Here is an 18,363-nt window from a genome sequence, read left to right as displayed (position 1 = left end):
GTTTGTTTTTGCCCCTGTCCTGCACCTCTATGGAAACAGCACACCCATGACTAGAACTGTGTCTCACCATTGGTGCATTTTGCTGTAACTCAGAAGAAAAAAAAGAGCCCAACTGATGCAGCAATAACGCTTCATATTTCGCTTCTGTTACAAACAGCTTTTCGAGCATCTAAATCCATCTACAGCTGTGACTCTTTGCTACAGACTTTGAACTTTAACAGTTTCCAGAGCAGCATGATTAGTCCTGCAGGTCTTACTACTGGTTCTCTAGTTTTTTGCTTCTTCTACAGCAGACACTGTTGACTTACTTGCTCTGAGAATCGATGAGTCACCTGATCTGCAAACTCTTGCATCTCTCCCTCCTCACCGTTTGAGTGGCAGCTTGGACTTGGCACCTCAATTCCGTGGCTTTCCAAAATGGCAGCTTCTGGTTGTGTCAGAGAGGAAAGCAGAGGTTGGGTAAATACAAATGTGCACGTAAATTGTTGGATGTCAGCACCAAAAGCCTCTTCCACTTTGGCAAATTAACAGGTCCTCACCTATGTTCGCCCTTCTCTTCATCTCCTTCCGACGGTTAGCGAACCAGTTATACACCTTCAGCGCCGTCACACGTTCGAACTCTGACAGTTTGCAACCTGAAACATGAAACGAATAAAACACACAACCATGAACCCCAAAACACAGTTAAGTGCTGAAGTGGAATCAAGAATTTGTCGTGCTGTTAAGGTATAATTTCAAAGGGATAAAAGCTGATTAGAGGAGTGAATTTGAAATATAAAAAACAATAAAAACAGCTTGCTATTCACAGTAAGCAGCTGCTGATATGATCCACGCCTCGCCAAAGAAAACCTCACAGGACTTTCCATAAAGAATAGTTGGAAAGGGTTCCCAGGTTATCGCTAATCGTTTGACTTGTCATCAGTCCACAGTGACACATATAGACAGAACTGTCCATACATGGAGACGATTTAGTACTGCACTGGCAGTAGGATTGAACGATTAATTGATTACGAATCAAAATCACGATTTGAAACAACGCTATTAGCAAAAGGCTGCAATTTAGGACATGCATTATGCAGCGCATCTGACCTGGGTTTTAAACTGTCATGTCAATAGTCTTTCAAATTTATGCCATTGTCATCATGTATTTGTATTGTGTATTTGTGCCAGTGTCATACTGATGGTATTTCATGTGCAAATAATGCATCACGTTTTAAATCTATTACACAGTGAATGTTGAACTGAAGCATAATTTTAAAAATAAATACTAAAAAAAAAGTAATTGCAATATAAATCAGAGGCCCTGAGTAATAACTGGAGGTTTACAGTAATCATTGGAGCTGGTTATCATCTCTCTTCCTGAGTCTGCTGTAGGCAAATCATGGCAGAAGACTGCACACAGTATGGTGTCAACGGCAGGACACCACAGAGGAAGCCTCCAAAAACACTTTATTGTGCAGCTGAAGTTTGCCGAAGAGAACGCTGACACTCCACGATGTTACTGGGAAAATGTTTAGTGAACTGATCAAACAAAGGCTGAATTATTTGGAGAGAACACGCAACACCACATGTGATATAAAAAAGGGAATGCCAGAGTTTATAAAGGTATCTCACAGGATAATATCAGGCGGCTGTTCTGGGGAAGCTCAAGAGAAGCTGGGTTACACAACAGGACAAAGACCACACACATGGAGCTCAATCTACGACAGAATCATTTCATACAAAGAACATCCTCTTTTTGGGGATTCGTCTGACACATATCTCCACACAGCTCCAACATCCATGTGTCGTCCAAAATTTGCGACTGAATGGACTGTACGCATTTCATGAGCTTGGATAGATGCTTGTTTTAAGGAGAGGCTTTGCGAGGAGAGTCGCTGTTATCCACAACTTTAAAATTCATCATTACTTGAGTCATAATTATAGTAAGAATGAGTTAAAAGTGTAGCAGTCGCTGGTGGACTTTGGAGGTGCTTTGATTTGTACAAACACAGTGGGAAGTACCAAATTCTGTTCAAAATTCCTTCTGAAAGTTCTGCAGGTCTGATTTGCAGCTGAAAGAAATGCTTGTTTGAGATTACTGCTGAATCCAAAGGTTCACTTACGTTTCACCAACAGCACTCTGGATGTTTAATTGGTAAGAGCACGAAAGATTATAATTGTTTGTGTTGCTTAATCACATTGTGTTTATCTATACTTATGACTCAGGTGAAAATATTCATATTTTTTTTCCGAAGAAAGCAGAAAACAAGCTAATCCCAAGGATTCAAATACTTGAGCAGCTGATATAAAGCAAAGAGAAGCTTTTTTAAACCTGAGAAGATGTCAATAGCAAAATTAGCATTTTCACCTCATAAATAACTAAAAGTCTTTTCAGAACTACTTCAGATCAATTATACAGTAAAAAATAATTTAAAGAGTGCTTTATTCTGAACAGCTGCCCTCAGATGTTCTGACAGGAACTGATGTTATTAAAAAAAACAACTCCTGATACCTGGTTTCTGGATGACTGAGTTACAGGCGTTGGCGATCTCCTCCCGCTTTGCCTCATCCGGGTACTGGTTCTCCATGAAGAAACTGTAAGAGAAGAAAACACACACCGAGGGTTAGAACACACTGCATCACAGGCTCCACGTTTATTAGGAGATGGCACCAGCCTGAGCAGAGCTAGTTACGCCCTAATTTTACACCTCATCAACTTTTAGTCTTTGTATTGAACCGCAGGAGAGAAAGGGCAATATTTACACAAGAGAAGAGCATCAGGGTCCTCGCTGGAAAAGAATACATAATGGCTGCATTAAGTGGATTCATTTCTGCAATTCAAGCTTCTGCATACTCAGATCTCTTCTTAGGCCTTTAAGTATGAATATTCTCTGGAAAAAGCTGAAATGTATTCATCTAGGTGAAGATCAAAGCAACACCGCCACCGTTTTCTCTCTAAATTTGCCTCACTCGTGTCTTGCTTTTTTTTTTTTCCGTCCCTCCGAGGCTGAAAAAGAATCATTATCTCACATTACAAAACACACAGGGATCAATTTCTTCCAGCCCTCTTATCCTCTCACCCTCTGAGTTGCCCTATCCTGTCTCTCTCTCTCTCTCTCTCTCACACACACACACACACACACACACACACACTCCACATCATCTTCACCTCTACTGTATCGTCCTTGGGTCTAAACTAGCTCATACGGATCAGCACTGCAGTGGAATTGCGTAATCCCGGGACGCTGCTGGTGAGTGTTGTCTGTGTGGTGTTATTACTGTGAGTGCCCAGACTGCTCCCTATACTTAAAGCAACCATGTAATAGAGAAATCAATTGCGCGCAGTGGGTAGGACTGTACTCCTCATTTCTCAGCATCCTTCTGGGTTACTGAGAACACTGTCTGGGACAAATATGTTGCAGAGAAGCAGGATTATAATACACCTAATAAAAAAAAAGCATCATCATAAACTCGACTGGTTCTGTTCTGCAACAAAAGTGAGAAGTCAGCAGTGGGACAGTAAAGGACATTAATGCTGGGAAGGTTATTAAAATTGAATAATTACCTCGAGCGATGCTGTATTCCTGCTCCGACTATTCAAATACTGACTTGTTTAAACTCACCTGAAGCCATCAGGTGCTTTAAAGTTTTCAGCAGACCTCGACTGACCTTCATGAGCTTTTTTCATAGTTCAGAGCCAAACATAAACTTCTTTGTAGTCTTGTAGTTGTGGATGAAGGACAAACAGGTAGATGTAAAGACTTGAGGGGATTTGACAAGGGACTAATCGTCGTGGGGGTCAGCGTTGGTAACAGGGTTCTGGGGATTTGATGCAGCACACTGAATGTGACATCAACTCAGTGCTTCTAGGATCTGCCGCATCACATCACCACATCACACTTTCAGGGGGTCTAAGGAGTCCAGAGCCATCTTGGTGATCATAACATCTCTGTTCCATTTTCTCACGTAACACTAATGCAGCTCGAACTCTGGTCCTCGAGGGCCGCAATCCTGCATGTTTTAGATGTTTCCCTCTTCCAACACACCTGATTCAAATGATCAGGATCGTTATCAGGCTTCTGCAGAGCTTGATGATGAGCTGATGATGATGATGACATCTAAAACTTGCAGGATTGCGGCCCTCGAGGACCGGAGTTCGACACCCCTGATATACAGCGTGTCTCCTGTTTTAAACAAGTCCAGCTCGCTCACCTCTCCATAATCGATTGGCACTCCTTCCTCCAGGTGAACCTGCTTCCTCGACGCAACCTCAGAGGCCCGCCCACGATCCCTGCTCTGTCCCCAGCCATGATCCCTGTCCTCCAGTCGGGTTCCTCCTTCACCAAAGAACGCATTGACAGGGTGGCACCTGAAGGAGAGAGAATAAGCAGCAGTTTAACTTTTATGTTATGCAAAGAGACGGCTTCCTGCTGCACCAGCTGAACGCGAAGTTGAAAGATAAAGCCGACATTGTGACGAGTTAGTTAAGCATGTGTACATATAAATACAGTCGACCATGATCAAAAACATTGTCACACAAAAAGGATGAATGGAACTGAAAGACAACACTAAGTAGGGAGAGAGTAAGAAACCTAAAACACGCAGTTTAATGAAAAAAACATGTAATGTAGGCTATCACATGTGAACTAAGTAGCATAGGACATGTCAACTCAAAGCAAGCTGCAGTCAAACAAAACGATAGAAGATAGATTTTTGGATTGCTTCTGTAGTGCGTAGATGTTCCTGCTTGTGGGTGAGGTGGATGCATCACACATAAACATGGTTAAAAAGTAAATAAATAAATAAAACATTAACAAAAGTCTAGATGAGGGAATGCCAAGAAAGGGGTTCAAAACTTTCTAGCACCTTTTAATAAGACACTTAAATACCCGTTTCACCGCTAAAAATATGATGGAAAAAAGGTACATCATTTAACCTAGAATGATTTATTATTATATCACATTGTTCCTTGTAGTATATTAAGATTTTTAAAAAAGCCTTACAATATAACTCATGAACTAAATCTGAGATGGATGTCAGATTGTTGAATGGATTAATCAATGAAAAGTTACAAATCCTTTTATGTTTTTTGCTGCAATTGACACTAAATCACTGGAACTCCGTGAGCCTCTTGGCTACGGTAGCGAGCAGTGGGGGGACGGTGCTTCCTGCGGGCCTGATGGTGCTGAATGAAACCGAATGTGCGCCCTCCCACACCATGTTTAAACCAAGCCATGTTTGAACTGACACATAGCTGCCGTGACAGCCTGCTGACAACAACGGCAAAGCCAAGAGGATCTGAACAGAATGGAGCCGCGGCAACTTAGCATCAGGGGCGCGATCCTCTCGTTTAGCTCTGCCGTTTGAGACGGCTGAAATAGTCCCCAGGTTGACAGAGCGGGTGCGGGATGATTGTCATGCAGGCCAGCTGATGTGCAGGTGTTTCCTGCGGCAAGCCGCTGAGGCTGGGGGCAGGTAGGTTACCTGGCTGGGCCTGGGCAGCTGCAGCAGCAGCAGTGTACCACGGCAGCAAGTGCATCAGCAGCTCTCTCTGCCTGCTCCACGACGGGTTGGGGTTGAGGTTGGTGTTGGGGTTGGGGAGGATGTTGGGGAGGCTGCCACTTGCCCCTGCTACCGTCCCATCTCTGTCCCCTCCCCTGGCCCTGGGCATGGGGCTCACGCTGTGCTGGCTTTCACTCCATCTCAGCCCTTCAGTCGGGACAAAACCAATAGTCAGGCAGGCCACAGCCATGGATTAGGTTATAGACACCAGAGTTGTGGCAATAATTGGAGGCTAGTAGTTTACATTTATATCTGTGTCTCTGGATTAAATGACACACTCCTGTAGACCTGCCTCAATAATATGACATCAAATGTCAGCTTTGCAATTAATTTCAGCGTGTTTTCCCAATTAGAAATGAATTTGACTGACATTGCTGCTTCTTTTGAGGTTCGTGACGGGCAGGTCAATAGGAGCCTATGCGAGAAGCAAAGCACTGAGGCCACTTTGAATTGGAAACATTGCAGAAAAGTGATTATTGTTAGTATCACTGTTAATAGCCTGTTTGTTAGCCATGTAGGAATGAAAACCAGCACCAGAGTACCTCCAGCATCAGGGCTGAGAACTACAGAGGAGCTAAAGCAAAGGCTGGGTGGGTTCGGTGGGAGAAGAAAAAAATAAATAAAAGGATTAAGATGAAGGGAGACAGCAGGGACAGCAGATGGTCCAGCAGTGGCTTTGTGTATTTCATAGACTAATAAATGTAAAAGTGTGACTTTTTAACATGATTTACTGTGAATGCATGCTGTTTGACACAAATCTATAAAAGCTGTGAGCATCTTGAGCGGCGACTCATTTGCGATGCGCTGGCTGTTTAAATGCATGCTGAACTTTTTAAGTAGCTGAATCCCTGAATCCTAGGACATGGAGAGGTCAGCGCCGACCCAAGCTGTTACTTTAGCCCCGAACAGACAAACCGCATTCACCCACTAAAGTTTCATTTCCAAACCAGAAGCCTTAACATTATTGATTAGAATCTCCTGTGACGGGACTACCTTTATCATTTGTCTTTCCTCTGAAATTATAGATTTGTCTCGTGTCCTTCCTTGACCTCGCAGCCTTTTAGGACCAGGTTGGAGTTAGGAATTAAAGAGGTGTTCACCATGCAGGAGGATGGAGGGTAAAGAGGAGGATGGACGGCGAAGGGTTAGCAAGCAGTGGTTCACATTCATGAAACACAAGACATATTATCCCTTTTTAATACAGGCCCTCCATTATCTAATCTATCATCTATCATCATTAACCTGACATTCAACTTGGAGGCGCTAATCTGCACTTTCTTATAATTATTGCTTCCATCTATTAGCGCTGTGTGGATCTATATCTCTCTCCTCTGCTCTGTAAAAGTCTAATTTTACCCTGGATCTGACACACAGCGCTCGTCCTACCCTCGACAGTCTCACCTGGGTTATTCCTCTCCAGCAGGTACCAGCGGTAGAAAGCTCTGCGTTTGGAGTCGCTCATCTCCAGGCCTTGCTGCAGCAACCACTGGGAGATGTAGCTCTGGCTGATGCCTGAGTGCGGGAGGTAAGACATGTTACTTTAACACATCGGAGACAACTGATTTATCTCGTGGCGCGCCGGCAGCATCGGTACTATTGAGATCGGCCGTGATCCAGCTCTGGAAAACTCCTGTTAAGCTAATGAAGCCATCCCAGCATCAATAGTTTAATTAACAGCATGTGATTTAGTGCAATACAATTTCATGGGAGGGGTTGGGAAAAAAAGTTTACTGAACTTGCTGCTGCGTGTTAAGTGCAGCACAAGCCCTTCTGCTTTAATGCATTACCGATACAAACATAAATAATATTAAGGCAAACCCATTTATAGGCTCGACTTGAAAGACATGTCTGGCTGAGAAGTTAATTTTCTACCCAAAGACGCTTATATTTTATTCATTAAATAAAAGGGTTGCTTACAAATGGTTACTCTGCTGTTTTAGCATATGTTGTATGATGTGACATACGACGTCAGTGGCTGCAACTACGATTCCATCATTGTTATTTTAGCTGCCAGCCTTGCTCTCTAAATACTTTCAATAAATTTTGCCTGAACTAAACAACTATAAACCCAGACAAGCATGGCCAAAACCTTAAAAACTATCAGAAAAACTACATGTTAATCAAACAAGTTAAAAAAATAACAATAGCAGAACAAATAATTCTCATTATTCACAAGCATAAAAACCACATACAGTCCCAGTATGCAGCTGTAATACAAACATATTAAATCACATTTAATATTCATGCCCTGTGATGGACTGGCAGCTTGTCCTGGCTGTACTCCGCCTCTCATCCAATGTCAGCTGGGAGAGGCTCCAGGCCCCGTGACCCTCTACAGGAAAGAGAATTCAGGTAATGGATGGACAGTGCTCATGCCAGGCACTGCCCAGCTACTGCATCCTTTACTAATGCATTTTTTAAATATAAATATATACATACGTGCGTGCACAAAGATGTATTCAGATGCTCATGCACATTGCAAATATCTCTATGATCGAGCTTTATGATATCTATGACACAGACATAATGAGCTGACCCTGTGTCGCATATTCTGACTTGTAATGCAAGAACATCCCACTATGATAATGTATTATGCTTCAATACTACAAGTAGAGCTGGAACTCTCTCTCACACACACACAGTATATCTAAAAAAAAACAGATAATTCACCAATCAAAACGATTAATCCTACTGTTGACAAGTCTTCTAATCTATGTGAAAAATTGCTCTAGACTTTCCAAGTGCACAGATTTTAAATCCAAAATGATATTTAAAAACAGAGCAGAGAAAATAAGTAATTTTTCCCATTGAGAAGTTGGAGTGGGAGTATGGAAAACATCTGCATAAGAAACATGCATCTGTGAGAGTTATGAACTTATTTACGTTGCAAGAACTGCTTCTCGTCTGCTTTTCTTTTGCACATTTTTTAATTTAACAATTGCATTTGCAGGATGAAGGTGAACCAGAGTCTGCTGTCAGAAAAGTAGAAACACGAGCAAACTAACCATCCGACTAATGCACACGCTGCAACATTTGACTAAACTTCCCGCCAGCTCTGATTATGTCGACAAACGAACTCATGGCCAGCGCAGCTTTACAGATAGCTGTGGGATTTCCTGATCGAGTGCTGCAACACTGACAGTGTTCTTTACTTTCTGGTGAAATGTTTTTAGCCCCCAAAACACCAGAACACTTCTGTCTCTATAAAGGAACCGTGACACTCGGCCAGCGTTGGTGTTCTGTAATGTACAACTTCATTTTATCTTTGTGCAGAAGACAAGTGAAGCTGCATTTAATCCTCCACGCTTTCCTCAGAGTCCTTCATCACAACTAATTAGCTTTAGTTACGTTTCATTTTGCAATTTAGTTGACTAAAAACACAAGCTCTGAGTGGTTGCCCGTTTTGCTTTATTCAATCAAGAATTTGTTCTATATCATGTTTGAATGAAGGCTCAGAAATGTAATTTAATTCAACAGTGAGATTCCCAAGAATCAACCACTTCCCGTCAGCTCTGTTTACGACTGCCCACTAGTGACAGTTAAATAAATGACTTTATGACACAGAGAAAGCACGATACCTGTCACTTGGCCTACGATCGCCTGAGAGATCCTGCGATTGTTGAGGAAAGTTTTGATCTCTTCTTTCACCAGGTTGCTGTCTCTCCTGTAACAGGGAAAAATAACAAAACATTATGACACAAGAACCATTACTCGGTGGTTAAAACACGAGCCTTTGCTCCGACTAACCTTATTCACTGATGCTTCTCTTTTTTCAGCCATCCCTAAACACCTGACCTGAATTAACTCCACTAAAATTCTGGAGAATAAGCCTGCACCTCTGGGGACAGCAGCTGTCATTATCTGATGTTATAATAGTCCCTCTTTGTCTCTACTATTCTTTTGGTCTTTTTTTTTCCCAACTCATCCTCAGCCAGCACTTATTTATCTCTCCGGCTCTCTGATAACACTCAGCAGCGCCGTCCTCCCTCTCCCTTTCTCACCTCATGTACTCCTCCACCTTCTCCTCCAGGTCCCACTCCTCCTCCCCCATCATGTCGTAGCTGAACGACCGCTGAACGGCCACGCTGGGAGGATAGAGGGGCGGAGGCGAGGCCTCGTAGCTGTTGCTGGGGGACAGCGCGGCGCCGTCCAGGCCGGAGGTCTGCGTGGTGGCGGAGGCCAGGGACAGCGAGGAGGAGGAGGATGAAGATGAAGACGGGGCTGGGGCGGCCGTGGTGGGGGTGTTGTTGGACGGGGCGGGGTGAGAGTCACAGTGCGTCGGGCGGTGGTCCGGGTCCAGCCTCTCCAGGGACTCCAAAGCGTGGATGATCTGAGGTTTGGTCATGCCGGAGAGACGGAGGCGCTGCAGGAGGTCGATCTGTTCGATGGTATAGCGTGGCTCCACCTCACAGCACTCCATTCTGGCATCTGCATGCATAATGTGGAGGGGGGGATGTACGTTTTATCAAGGTGAATTTGAGACTGGCAATCTGAATGAAACACAAGCCCAAACTTGTAAGTGAATAGGAACCAACTGTGGCCCTATTAATACACCAAAGAGCTGCATGGCTGGGTTGATTTCCCACCAGATAAACAGCACCCCAAGACTTCACAAAGTCTTACCAAGACATACGCTGCTATATTTATCTCTACTCAGCACCAGCCTTAAATTTAGATAATATGTTGCGGACTTTTTCAGAACCTGCAGACAAACTGATAAATGATGAAAGGATTATTAATAGATGAAAACCGAAATAGAAAAAGACACACGCGGCTCAACACTAACTTCCTTTGTGGGGGTTCATTTATCTTGGAATACAAAGTCTGTAAATGCAAATATGATTCATGACATCAAAAATTAAACAACTTTATAAAACTGTACTTAAGGGGGGTAAAAAAAAAAAAAGAAGAGACTGCATTCTCCTCTGAAGAACCCCTGGGTCACACTAAATTTTGGCAACCTTTCAAACACTTGGCACAGACACTTGGGGCTAACCTTGCTCTATTTGTCCAGGGTGGAATTAAAGTAAGATCACCCTGGCATACATAACCTAACATCAGGTCCCCTCGGCCGAGTCACATCCGTCCGTGCTTTCGTTACCTGTCCGTCCCGCAAGGTTGCAGGTAGTCTAACGTTCACCAATACAGAAGACGACAATAAAGTCAGTGAGAGTGTCTGTCAAACTGACATGACCTTGCATATTTGAAATGGGACGACCCTTTGGACAACTTCATGTTTTGTTTTTACAAATCTTGGGACCTCCCTGTTCAGTTTGGTGTGATTTTATCATTTTGCACATCCTGTTGTGTAACTCCAGCAAAACAAGCTGAGGTGAGTTACAACAAGCAGAGCCTTTAAAAAGTTTGGATGCATGTCTAATGCACCGGACAAACACAAACATTTCTAACATACCTCAAGTCTAACAGAGCCCCAGATGCGCTTTAATGGACAGACTGGACAAAGTTAACTTGCAGGATTTCCACATTCAGACTGTTTACACCACACTTATCTTAACTCTGCTACTTTCACCACACTAATCATTCTGCGCAAAACTACAAGACTTGGCTAAAAAGTTAAAACGCTGCCCGGTGTGTGTGTCTCTTACCTGTCGGAGGGGGTGACACGGACAGGCGCCCCGGGAGCGGCTCGGTGCGTGGGGTCGCGGCGGGGACACACCACTGTCGCATGGCTCGGCGGAGTTCAGCTCGGCTGGACCTCTACGGAGGCAGACAGGAGACTTGCTGCAGTGTGTTGCGCTTAAACCGCCTCTATTAGCATGCTGGCAGACCTACAAGAGCAGATGACTCGCTAGCGGGCTGCGTTGGCTAAGCTAGCACCGTCAACTGTGGCTGGTTCCCCTGAGCTCCAACCTCCATCGACAGCTGCTCTGCTGTCTGTTAGCGCCGCCACAGCCGGAGCCGGAGCTGTGCGGGCGGCCTTCAAAATAATACCACGCTCACGATGCACTGTTGGGAACTATTTGAACAACAATCACCATCACTGATCACATCACAGATAACTTCACTGATTGTTATCATATTATGTGGCATGTTCATTCTCAGCTCTCTGCTCTGTAAAACCCTCTGTCTTTGCACTGTTTTCTCAGTTTGCACATTTTGTACAGTTGTTTTATTTATTTTATTTTATTCACCTATTTTTATTTGTAATTTTTTAAATAGTATTTAACTTTGGCTCTTTTTCTGTTGGGACTGGTGTTTTTCTCTTGCTGCTGTACCACAGTAATTTCCCAGACTGGGATAAATAAAGTATTTTTCTATTCTATTCTATTCTATATTCTACAACCAGCTGTGTTCCCAGTAGACCCACAACGTGCAATTTCCCCCACAGCTAATATACCTCTAATATGTATGTATGTATATATCTACATTTGCACTGCTTATTATTATTATTGTTATTATTATTACTATTATTATATATTTGATCCCTATCTTTTATATATATATATCTTTTCTATATATACCCCCATTCAGAAGCCCATTTTTCATATTCTGTTTGCACTATTCTCTTTGTTTGCACTATTTCTTATATTTATATGTATATTTTTTATCGTTTATTTTTCCTGTCTCATATATGTGTATCTCTGTTTAATGCTGCTATCAACAATGTGAATTTCTCCACTGTGAGATAAATAAATGCATATCTTATCTTATATTACTATTATTAGTAATATAATTATTCACATTGCTATTCTTACTATTACTCTTATCACACCGTGCTGCTGTCCTATCTAACAGTTTGTTTCCTTGTTTACTGCCTTTTTCTTAACTGATGTGTGCGACTGTCTTTGTCGGTGTTGTGCTGTTGCTAGAACAACAATTTCCCTGAGGTACCCAACCGAAGGGATCAATAAAGTTCTATCTAACCTAATCTAATCTAACTCTCACTTTCAAAAGAGCAAATACAAAAGTTCAGATGACAAAAAAGTGACTTAAAACAATGCTTTTGCGTACAACTGATTTACAAATGGTGGACTAAAGATCAATTGGAGTTCCTTTCACTTATACTAAGTGGACTAGCAGATGGAGCCACCACATCGGCCCTAATTAAAAGCGTAAACTGGGTTATGCTTTACTGCATACTCAATACGCATTTGTTAGTCCATCCATTTGTCCAGCTACAGCTACTCAGTCTTATTTTACTGTCTGTTTTTTCCCAGTTGATTGGTGACTACTCTAAAATATCAGGAATAAAAAGTCCAAAAGTCTTCAGTTTCAAAGATGTGTTCAGTTAGCAGCTTCATTAAATATTCACTGATGAAAGGCAGCAAACCGTCACATTTAACAGACTGGAAAGATAAACGATCTGAAATGGGCGAACTAAATGTATTTGTAATGCTTGTCAGAAAGCTGTACAAACAACATTCTGAGAGTCAAATTTCACCTCAGTTTGTGTTTAATTGATGTCGTTACAGGATGCAAGCAGTTGTTTCACTTGCATTTAGTCTGATTCACCAGATATACGCTACTGGGCTTACATTCTACATAAGCCTGACGTTGGCTGCACATTTCACAAAGGTTTCTTCTCTCCTTCCATCGAGTCCTTTTACCATTTTAAAAATTCCCCTTCACTACGGTAAACAGCAGCACCCTCCCGGCTAGCAACCCTGCCAGTTTTTTTTCTTCAGTGAAATACAAATTTCAATCACAGCTCTCCCGTCGCTGTCACTGTCGCTACATCCTTTACTGCCTGCTGTGACAGCAACATGTATCTACACAATGGTCTTGCTATGAAAGACTAACTGTGGAATATTTATTGGCTGTTTTCGCAATCAATCGATTTGCTGCTGCAAAATGTCAGAAAAGTGACGAAGATGTCGATCACTGTTTCCCAAAACCCAAACTGACATCCTAAAATGTATTGTTTTGTCCACAATCCAAAGCTAATTAGTCTACTGTCATAGAAGAAGAGATAAACCAGAAAATACTCACAAAAACAAAACTGGAACTTGACAATTTAGACATTTATCTTAAACTAAGGATGTACGATATATCAGTCATAACATCGGTATCGATTATCGTGGTTTTTCCGATGTATCGGTTCGATAAACAAATTTAGCCGATGTGAAAAATTGTCTAACATCAGCGCCTTCGTCTCTACATTTGATATCGCTGCTATTTCACAGATGTTTTTACTTAAATGGTCCTGGACTTGAATGTTAAATATGCTAAAATATGTTTTACTTTTCTTACGTTAGAAAGAAGAATACGCAGTCTACTTTGGTATGGGCTTCTTTTGAATAGTTTTCTCACAGTGCTTACTTATACTAACATTTCGGTGTGAACATAAATTGAATAAATTATGAATATGTCATAATTTAATATGACATCAGAAGTCTTAATATTGGTATTGGCCAGAAATTTTATCATTGTGCATAAATCAATTATATATCAAAATAACAGATGAATCATTTTAATTCATTTCAAAGCTGAGAAACTAATCGATTAATCAATCAATTATTGCAGCTCCGTTTAAAATGCAGTTACGTCGAATGAGGCGCATAAATATATTGTGCTTTTATTTTGAAGGACAGCCGGAACCGCTATATCGAGTGCGGCTACTTTGACACCACAATCCGTCCTGTCTCGGCTAACAACTTACCCAAAACTTGCCCCTTTCATGTTACACTGACAGTATTTCAAATGAGCTGCTATTTATGAAGCCTTTGCGGTTCTACGTGGCGGCGAGCAAACATTTGTTGGGTCGAGGGGCTGGGACCGGGGGCCAGCTGCTAACGAGTTAGCTCGCTAGCTAGCTGAGTTAGCTGAGGCAGCTAGCAGCAGCGGATTGTCCCACCGCGGAGCCACCTCTCTTACCTCCCGTTGCTGTGGAGAGACAGCCGCAGCCGGCTGGACGGGGGACGAGCACGGATAGTTAAAACTGTGGAGAAAGTGTCGGTCCACTCCACCCCGCTGTGGAAAGTAAAGTCCCGGGTCCGGAGGCTGGCGGGGTAACTACCGAGCAGAGGGTGGACGATGCGGGGTCATATTGTCTTTCAGCTATGCAGTGGGGAAATAGTGTATGCAAATGTGTGGAGTCTGTCTCAATTTGTGACCCCTCACCCGACACTACTGTAAAGGCAGCACGAATCATCATTACGATTCCGGTTGGACTGTACGCCATTAAAAAAAATACCACATGTAAATCTGAACACAAATGCGCCACTTACCTGAGAGTAAAAGGTTAAAATATTATTGCAAATTAATTTGAAATTTACATCCCAACACTGCTCCATGTATATTATGTAATTTTAACCGGCCGTAGCGACGCACAGTATTCTTTTATTTTGGTTGGCTAAGTTAGGAAATTAGTCACTTAATTCGTCCGACTTGACGGAGCAACATAATCTGTCTGCAGCCCTCCTTTGCGAGCAAGGAAGTTAAATGAGCTGGATGTAAACAAGAATTATCATAATTATAAGCCTGCAGCTGCTCTTAGCTGTGAGACTTCTTGCAGCTGGATAACATCCCAGCTGATGACCATCCTTAAATATGAAATTGCACATTGTGGGGGTCCCACACTTGCATCGTTGCACTCTCAGAGAATATGCATCAATTCCTGAGTGATCTAATAAACCTTAATTTGATTGTCCAGCTTCACAAGTGCAGACAATGTCCAAACCGTATTATACAGTCTGTGGTCTAAACTCCAGGGAATACTTGATTCTGGCTGATGTGGTTGTAGATATTCCCTCTTAGGATATCGTCCACTGTGGAGGCGATGGTGCCGGCCGACAGACCACCTTCACTTTACGTGGGTCGATATACGATGAGAGGAACTTGGTCGTGGAGAACCGGCAGTCTGATGATGAAGTTATTTAAAACTTTGTGAATGTTTTGCCCCATCGAAAAAAATAAATGCATCTTCTGATTGCAACTGCTCTTTTGGAATAGTTGAAATATTTCACAAACTTTCTTATGGTGCGAGTAAAAACTACATTATTTATATTTTCATACATCTGAGATCATTTAATTCTGACATCAGTGACTTTCTTCCTTTGAAGAGCTGCAGGAACTCGCAGCAGATGTGAGGCGGTGAGAGCATTTACAGAACAGCCCCTTCATTTTTTTTAAGGCCGCTCAAAAGTAGGTCCTTTTTTTTTTTTATATATGTGGGGCAGTTTTTGTGATCAGCGCTGAACCCGTGGAACAGCCCTCTAATCAGCCTTTCCAGCCTTTCTGTTTCCATTTGCAGTGTAGAATCCAACATCTATGACTGTAATTTTAACTCAAAGTGTGCCAAAACAACAACAAATCCTAGCTACTGGATGTAACTCCCAAGTTCTATGAACACATACAAAACAGGGCAATGGAGAGCTTATAATGCCAGCCTATGTGGTGGGTTTTAAGTTGTTGATCTCGCTGTTAGAAATTAGAAATCTGCTCCTTGACGAGGACATCGAGAAGTCAGAAAAACTCTCACTCGTTCTTTAATAATTTAACACGTGAGCATTTTTTCTCCCCTGAATTTAACCAATCAGTGGCAAGATCCCTACAGAGGTTTGTCAGAGCTTCTCAGTACTTTTTCTTTCCCGAAAATAGCCCTGCAGGTATAGCAGATAGTTCCTGTTTGTTAAAAATGAAGCTTGAGCAGGAGCTGGCTAACTTAGCTTAGTGTAATGTTCGAAGACACAAACCTGCCCTGCACGAAGCACTTTTTTGTCTTTGAACAGAGCCAGACGAGCTTTTTTTGACCCTGTCTCCTGCATGGATGCTAAGTTGTATTAACCGGTTTTTCCTGTACCTTAATTTCAAATAGATCAATGTAGAAGTGGTATCAATTTTCTCATGTAAATACTGACAAGAGAGTCAATATGGGTATTACCCTATAAAGCCTTTCTTTAAATATCTAACTTATATCATTTAACTTATACTGTTACGACCTGGCTCAAGACGGCCGCAACAAAAGCAGAGACACACCAAGTTTCAAAATTAAAGCTTCTCTTTATTCCCTTAAATTATATCAAATTAAAAACCAAACCAATATGTGGTTGTGAGAATACATGAAGTCAGTGGTGTGTGATGTATGCATGAATTATGTCTGTGCAAGTGTTGTAAATGCAAACGTCCTAAACAAAGAAAACTAACCCATAACCAGACTGATGCAATACCTGCAAAGGGAAGCAGAGCAGAGAGAGATTAGACTGCAGTCAGCCCTTAAGTAACCCAGGAACACACTGGGTGTCACAGGTGCTCCTGATTCCCTTTAACAGCCTCTCACAGAACCAATAGCCGAACTAGAACCACCCACAAGACACAAGATGACCTCAGGGGTCATCACAATACTACGCTGGATGGTGCTGGGTTTGTATGAATTAGTATCTAACAATCCCTTTATCTCTGTTCTGCATGTTAGTCAAGGTGTTTGCAATCACCGGTTCCACTAGTGACTGTAGCTGGAGAATGAGTCTCTGTTTGCTTTTTTTCCAGTATCTCTCCCTCCCCTTCAACCTGTGCCAAGTGGGCAGTAGCATTAAGTGCAATATTAAAGAGTCTTTGTGCTTGACCTGCCCTGTTCAGAGTGCGTCCAAGCCATCTGTGTTTGAGCGCACGGCAGAGTGTGTGCCACGTTTTGGAGGGTTTTAGGGTCGATCTTCTCTTCACCCTGACGTCTGAACCATGAACTGGGCCTTCCTGGAGGGCCTCCTCAGCGGGGTGAACAAGTACTCCACGGCGTTCGGTCGCATCTGGCTCGCCATCGTTTTCATCTTCAGACTCTTGGTGTTTCTCGTGGCCTGCGAGAAGGTCTGGGGAGACGAGCAGAAGGACTTCGATTGCAACACCCGCCAGCCCGGTTGTCACAATGTCTGCTACGACCACTACTTCCCCATCTCCTACACCCGACTCTGGGCTCTGCAGCTGATCTTTGTCACCTGTCCGTCCCTTCTCGTGACTCTCCACGTGTCCTACAGAAAAGACAGAGAGCGCAAGCACCGGCTGAAGCACGGGGAAGACTGTGCGCCTCTGTACGACGACACCGGGAAGAAACGAGGAGGTCTCTGGTGGACGTACTTCTTCAGCCTGCTCTTCAAGATGACAGTGGATGCTGTTTTTGTCTTCTTGCTGTTCTACATCTATGAAGCCACCTTCTTCCCTCCACTGGTGAAGTGCAGTCAAGACCCATGTCCTAATGTGGTGGACTGCTACATTGCCAGGTAACGTACACCTTCAAGGTTCTAAATGGCCAAAGATTCATAAATTTCCATCCTGAACTCTAACAATGTGTTTCTCAGGCCCACAGAGAAGAAGCTATTCACCATCTTCATGGTGGTGACCAGCTTCGTGTGCATATTCCTCACTTTTTGCGAGGTCCTCTACTTGTGTGGGAAGAGGTTCGCGGAGTGCTGTCGAGGAGGATCTCAGCCCATGAGAGGAAACTCTTTCATGATGACCAGAACTCCTCTCACTGAGAAGCCAAAGGTGGCGTACAACGGGCCCGCCCTGGAGAAGTCCAAGATGGTCGACAGCGGCAACGGAGAAGCTTCAGCGCCGGCGTACAGCATCGCAGTCTCCTGAGAGACACAAAGAGCTCGAGTTATGAGAGTAAAATACAAATCTAAGTTGAATTATCTGCGTTTTTAGGAAATGTTGTTTACGAAGGTCATGTAATTTTAAAAGTATTTTTACATGAAAATTAGCACCTTTTTGTCCTTTAATATTGTTGAGCTGAGTGTTTATGTAGAGCTCCTTTTTTTTTTTTTAAATAAACGTTTGATCCAAAATGATTGATATTGACTAGAAATAATTTATTTTGACAATTTGTATGCTGTGTATTTTTAAGGTGCATGAAATAAAAATCAA

General features: G+C 42.7%; 2 protein-coding genes across 2 annotated transcripts in view; one reads left to right on the top strand and one right to left on the bottom strand.

Annotated features, from left to right (window-relative positions):
- Positions 1–14,648, bottom strand: part of LOC103358782 (homeobox-containing protein 1) — a 19,498-nt gene extending 4,850 nt beyond the window's left edge. The window contains exons 1-10 of the mRNA XM_008283887.1: positions 14,380–14,648; positions 11,151–11,262; positions 9,546–9,972; positions 9,123–9,208; positions 6,946–7,056; positions 5,467–5,691; positions 4,195–4,351; positions 2,495–2,577; positions 540–635; positions 309–427 (exon numbers count right to left, since the gene is read on the bottom strand). Of these exons, the coding sequence (XP_008282109.1) occupies positions 309–427; positions 540–635; positions 2,495–2,577; positions 4,195–4,351; positions 5,467–5,691; positions 6,946–7,056; positions 9,123–9,208; positions 9,546–9,972; positions 11,151–11,232 (1,386 nt within the window). The 5' untranslated portion in view covers positions 11,233–11,262; positions 14,380–14,648. The remainder of the gene's footprint in view (positions 1–308; positions 428–539; positions 636–2,494; positions 2,578–4,194; positions 4,352–5,466; positions 5,692–6,945; positions 7,057–9,122; positions 9,209–9,545; positions 9,973–11,150; positions 11,263–14,379) is intronic.
- Positions 14,649–17,119: 2,471 nt separating this feature from the next.
- Positions 17,120–18,246, top strand: LOC103358781 (gap junction beta-4 protein-like). The gene is made up of 2 exons (XM_008283886.1): positions 17,120–17,717; positions 17,796–18,246. Exons 1-2 carry the CDS (start codon positions 17,182–17,184, stop codon positions 18,076–18,078), a joined length of 819 nt encoding a protein of 272 aa, XP_008282108.1. The 5' UTR covers positions 17,120–17,181; the 3' UTR covers positions 18,079–18,246.
- The last annotated feature ends 117 nt before the right edge of the window (positions 18,247–18,363 follow it).

Source organism: Stegastes partitus, unplaced genomic scaffold (genome assembly GCF_000690725.1).
Source record: "Stegastes partitus isolate 25-593 unplaced genomic scaffold, Stegastes_partitus-1.0.2 Scaffold331, whole genome shotgun sequence".
Lineage (NCBI taxonomy): Eukaryota > Metazoa > Chordata > Actinopteri > Pomacentridae > Stegastes > Stegastes partitus.
Note: the sequence above shows the minus strand (reverse complement) of the source record. Positions and strands in the feature narration are given on the sequence as shown.

What these genes read in the sequence shown, in the direction of transcription:
- LOC103358781 (XM_008283886.1), top strand. Translation starts at nt 17,182, where the DNA reads ATGAACTGGGCCTTCCTGGAGGGCCTCCTCAGCGGGGTGAACAAGTAC. An exon ending in GTGGACTGCTACATTGCCAG is followed by an intron (nt 17,718 to 17,795) that starts GTAACGTACACC and finishes TGTGTTTCTCAG; the next exon opens with GCCCACAGAGAAGAAGCTAT.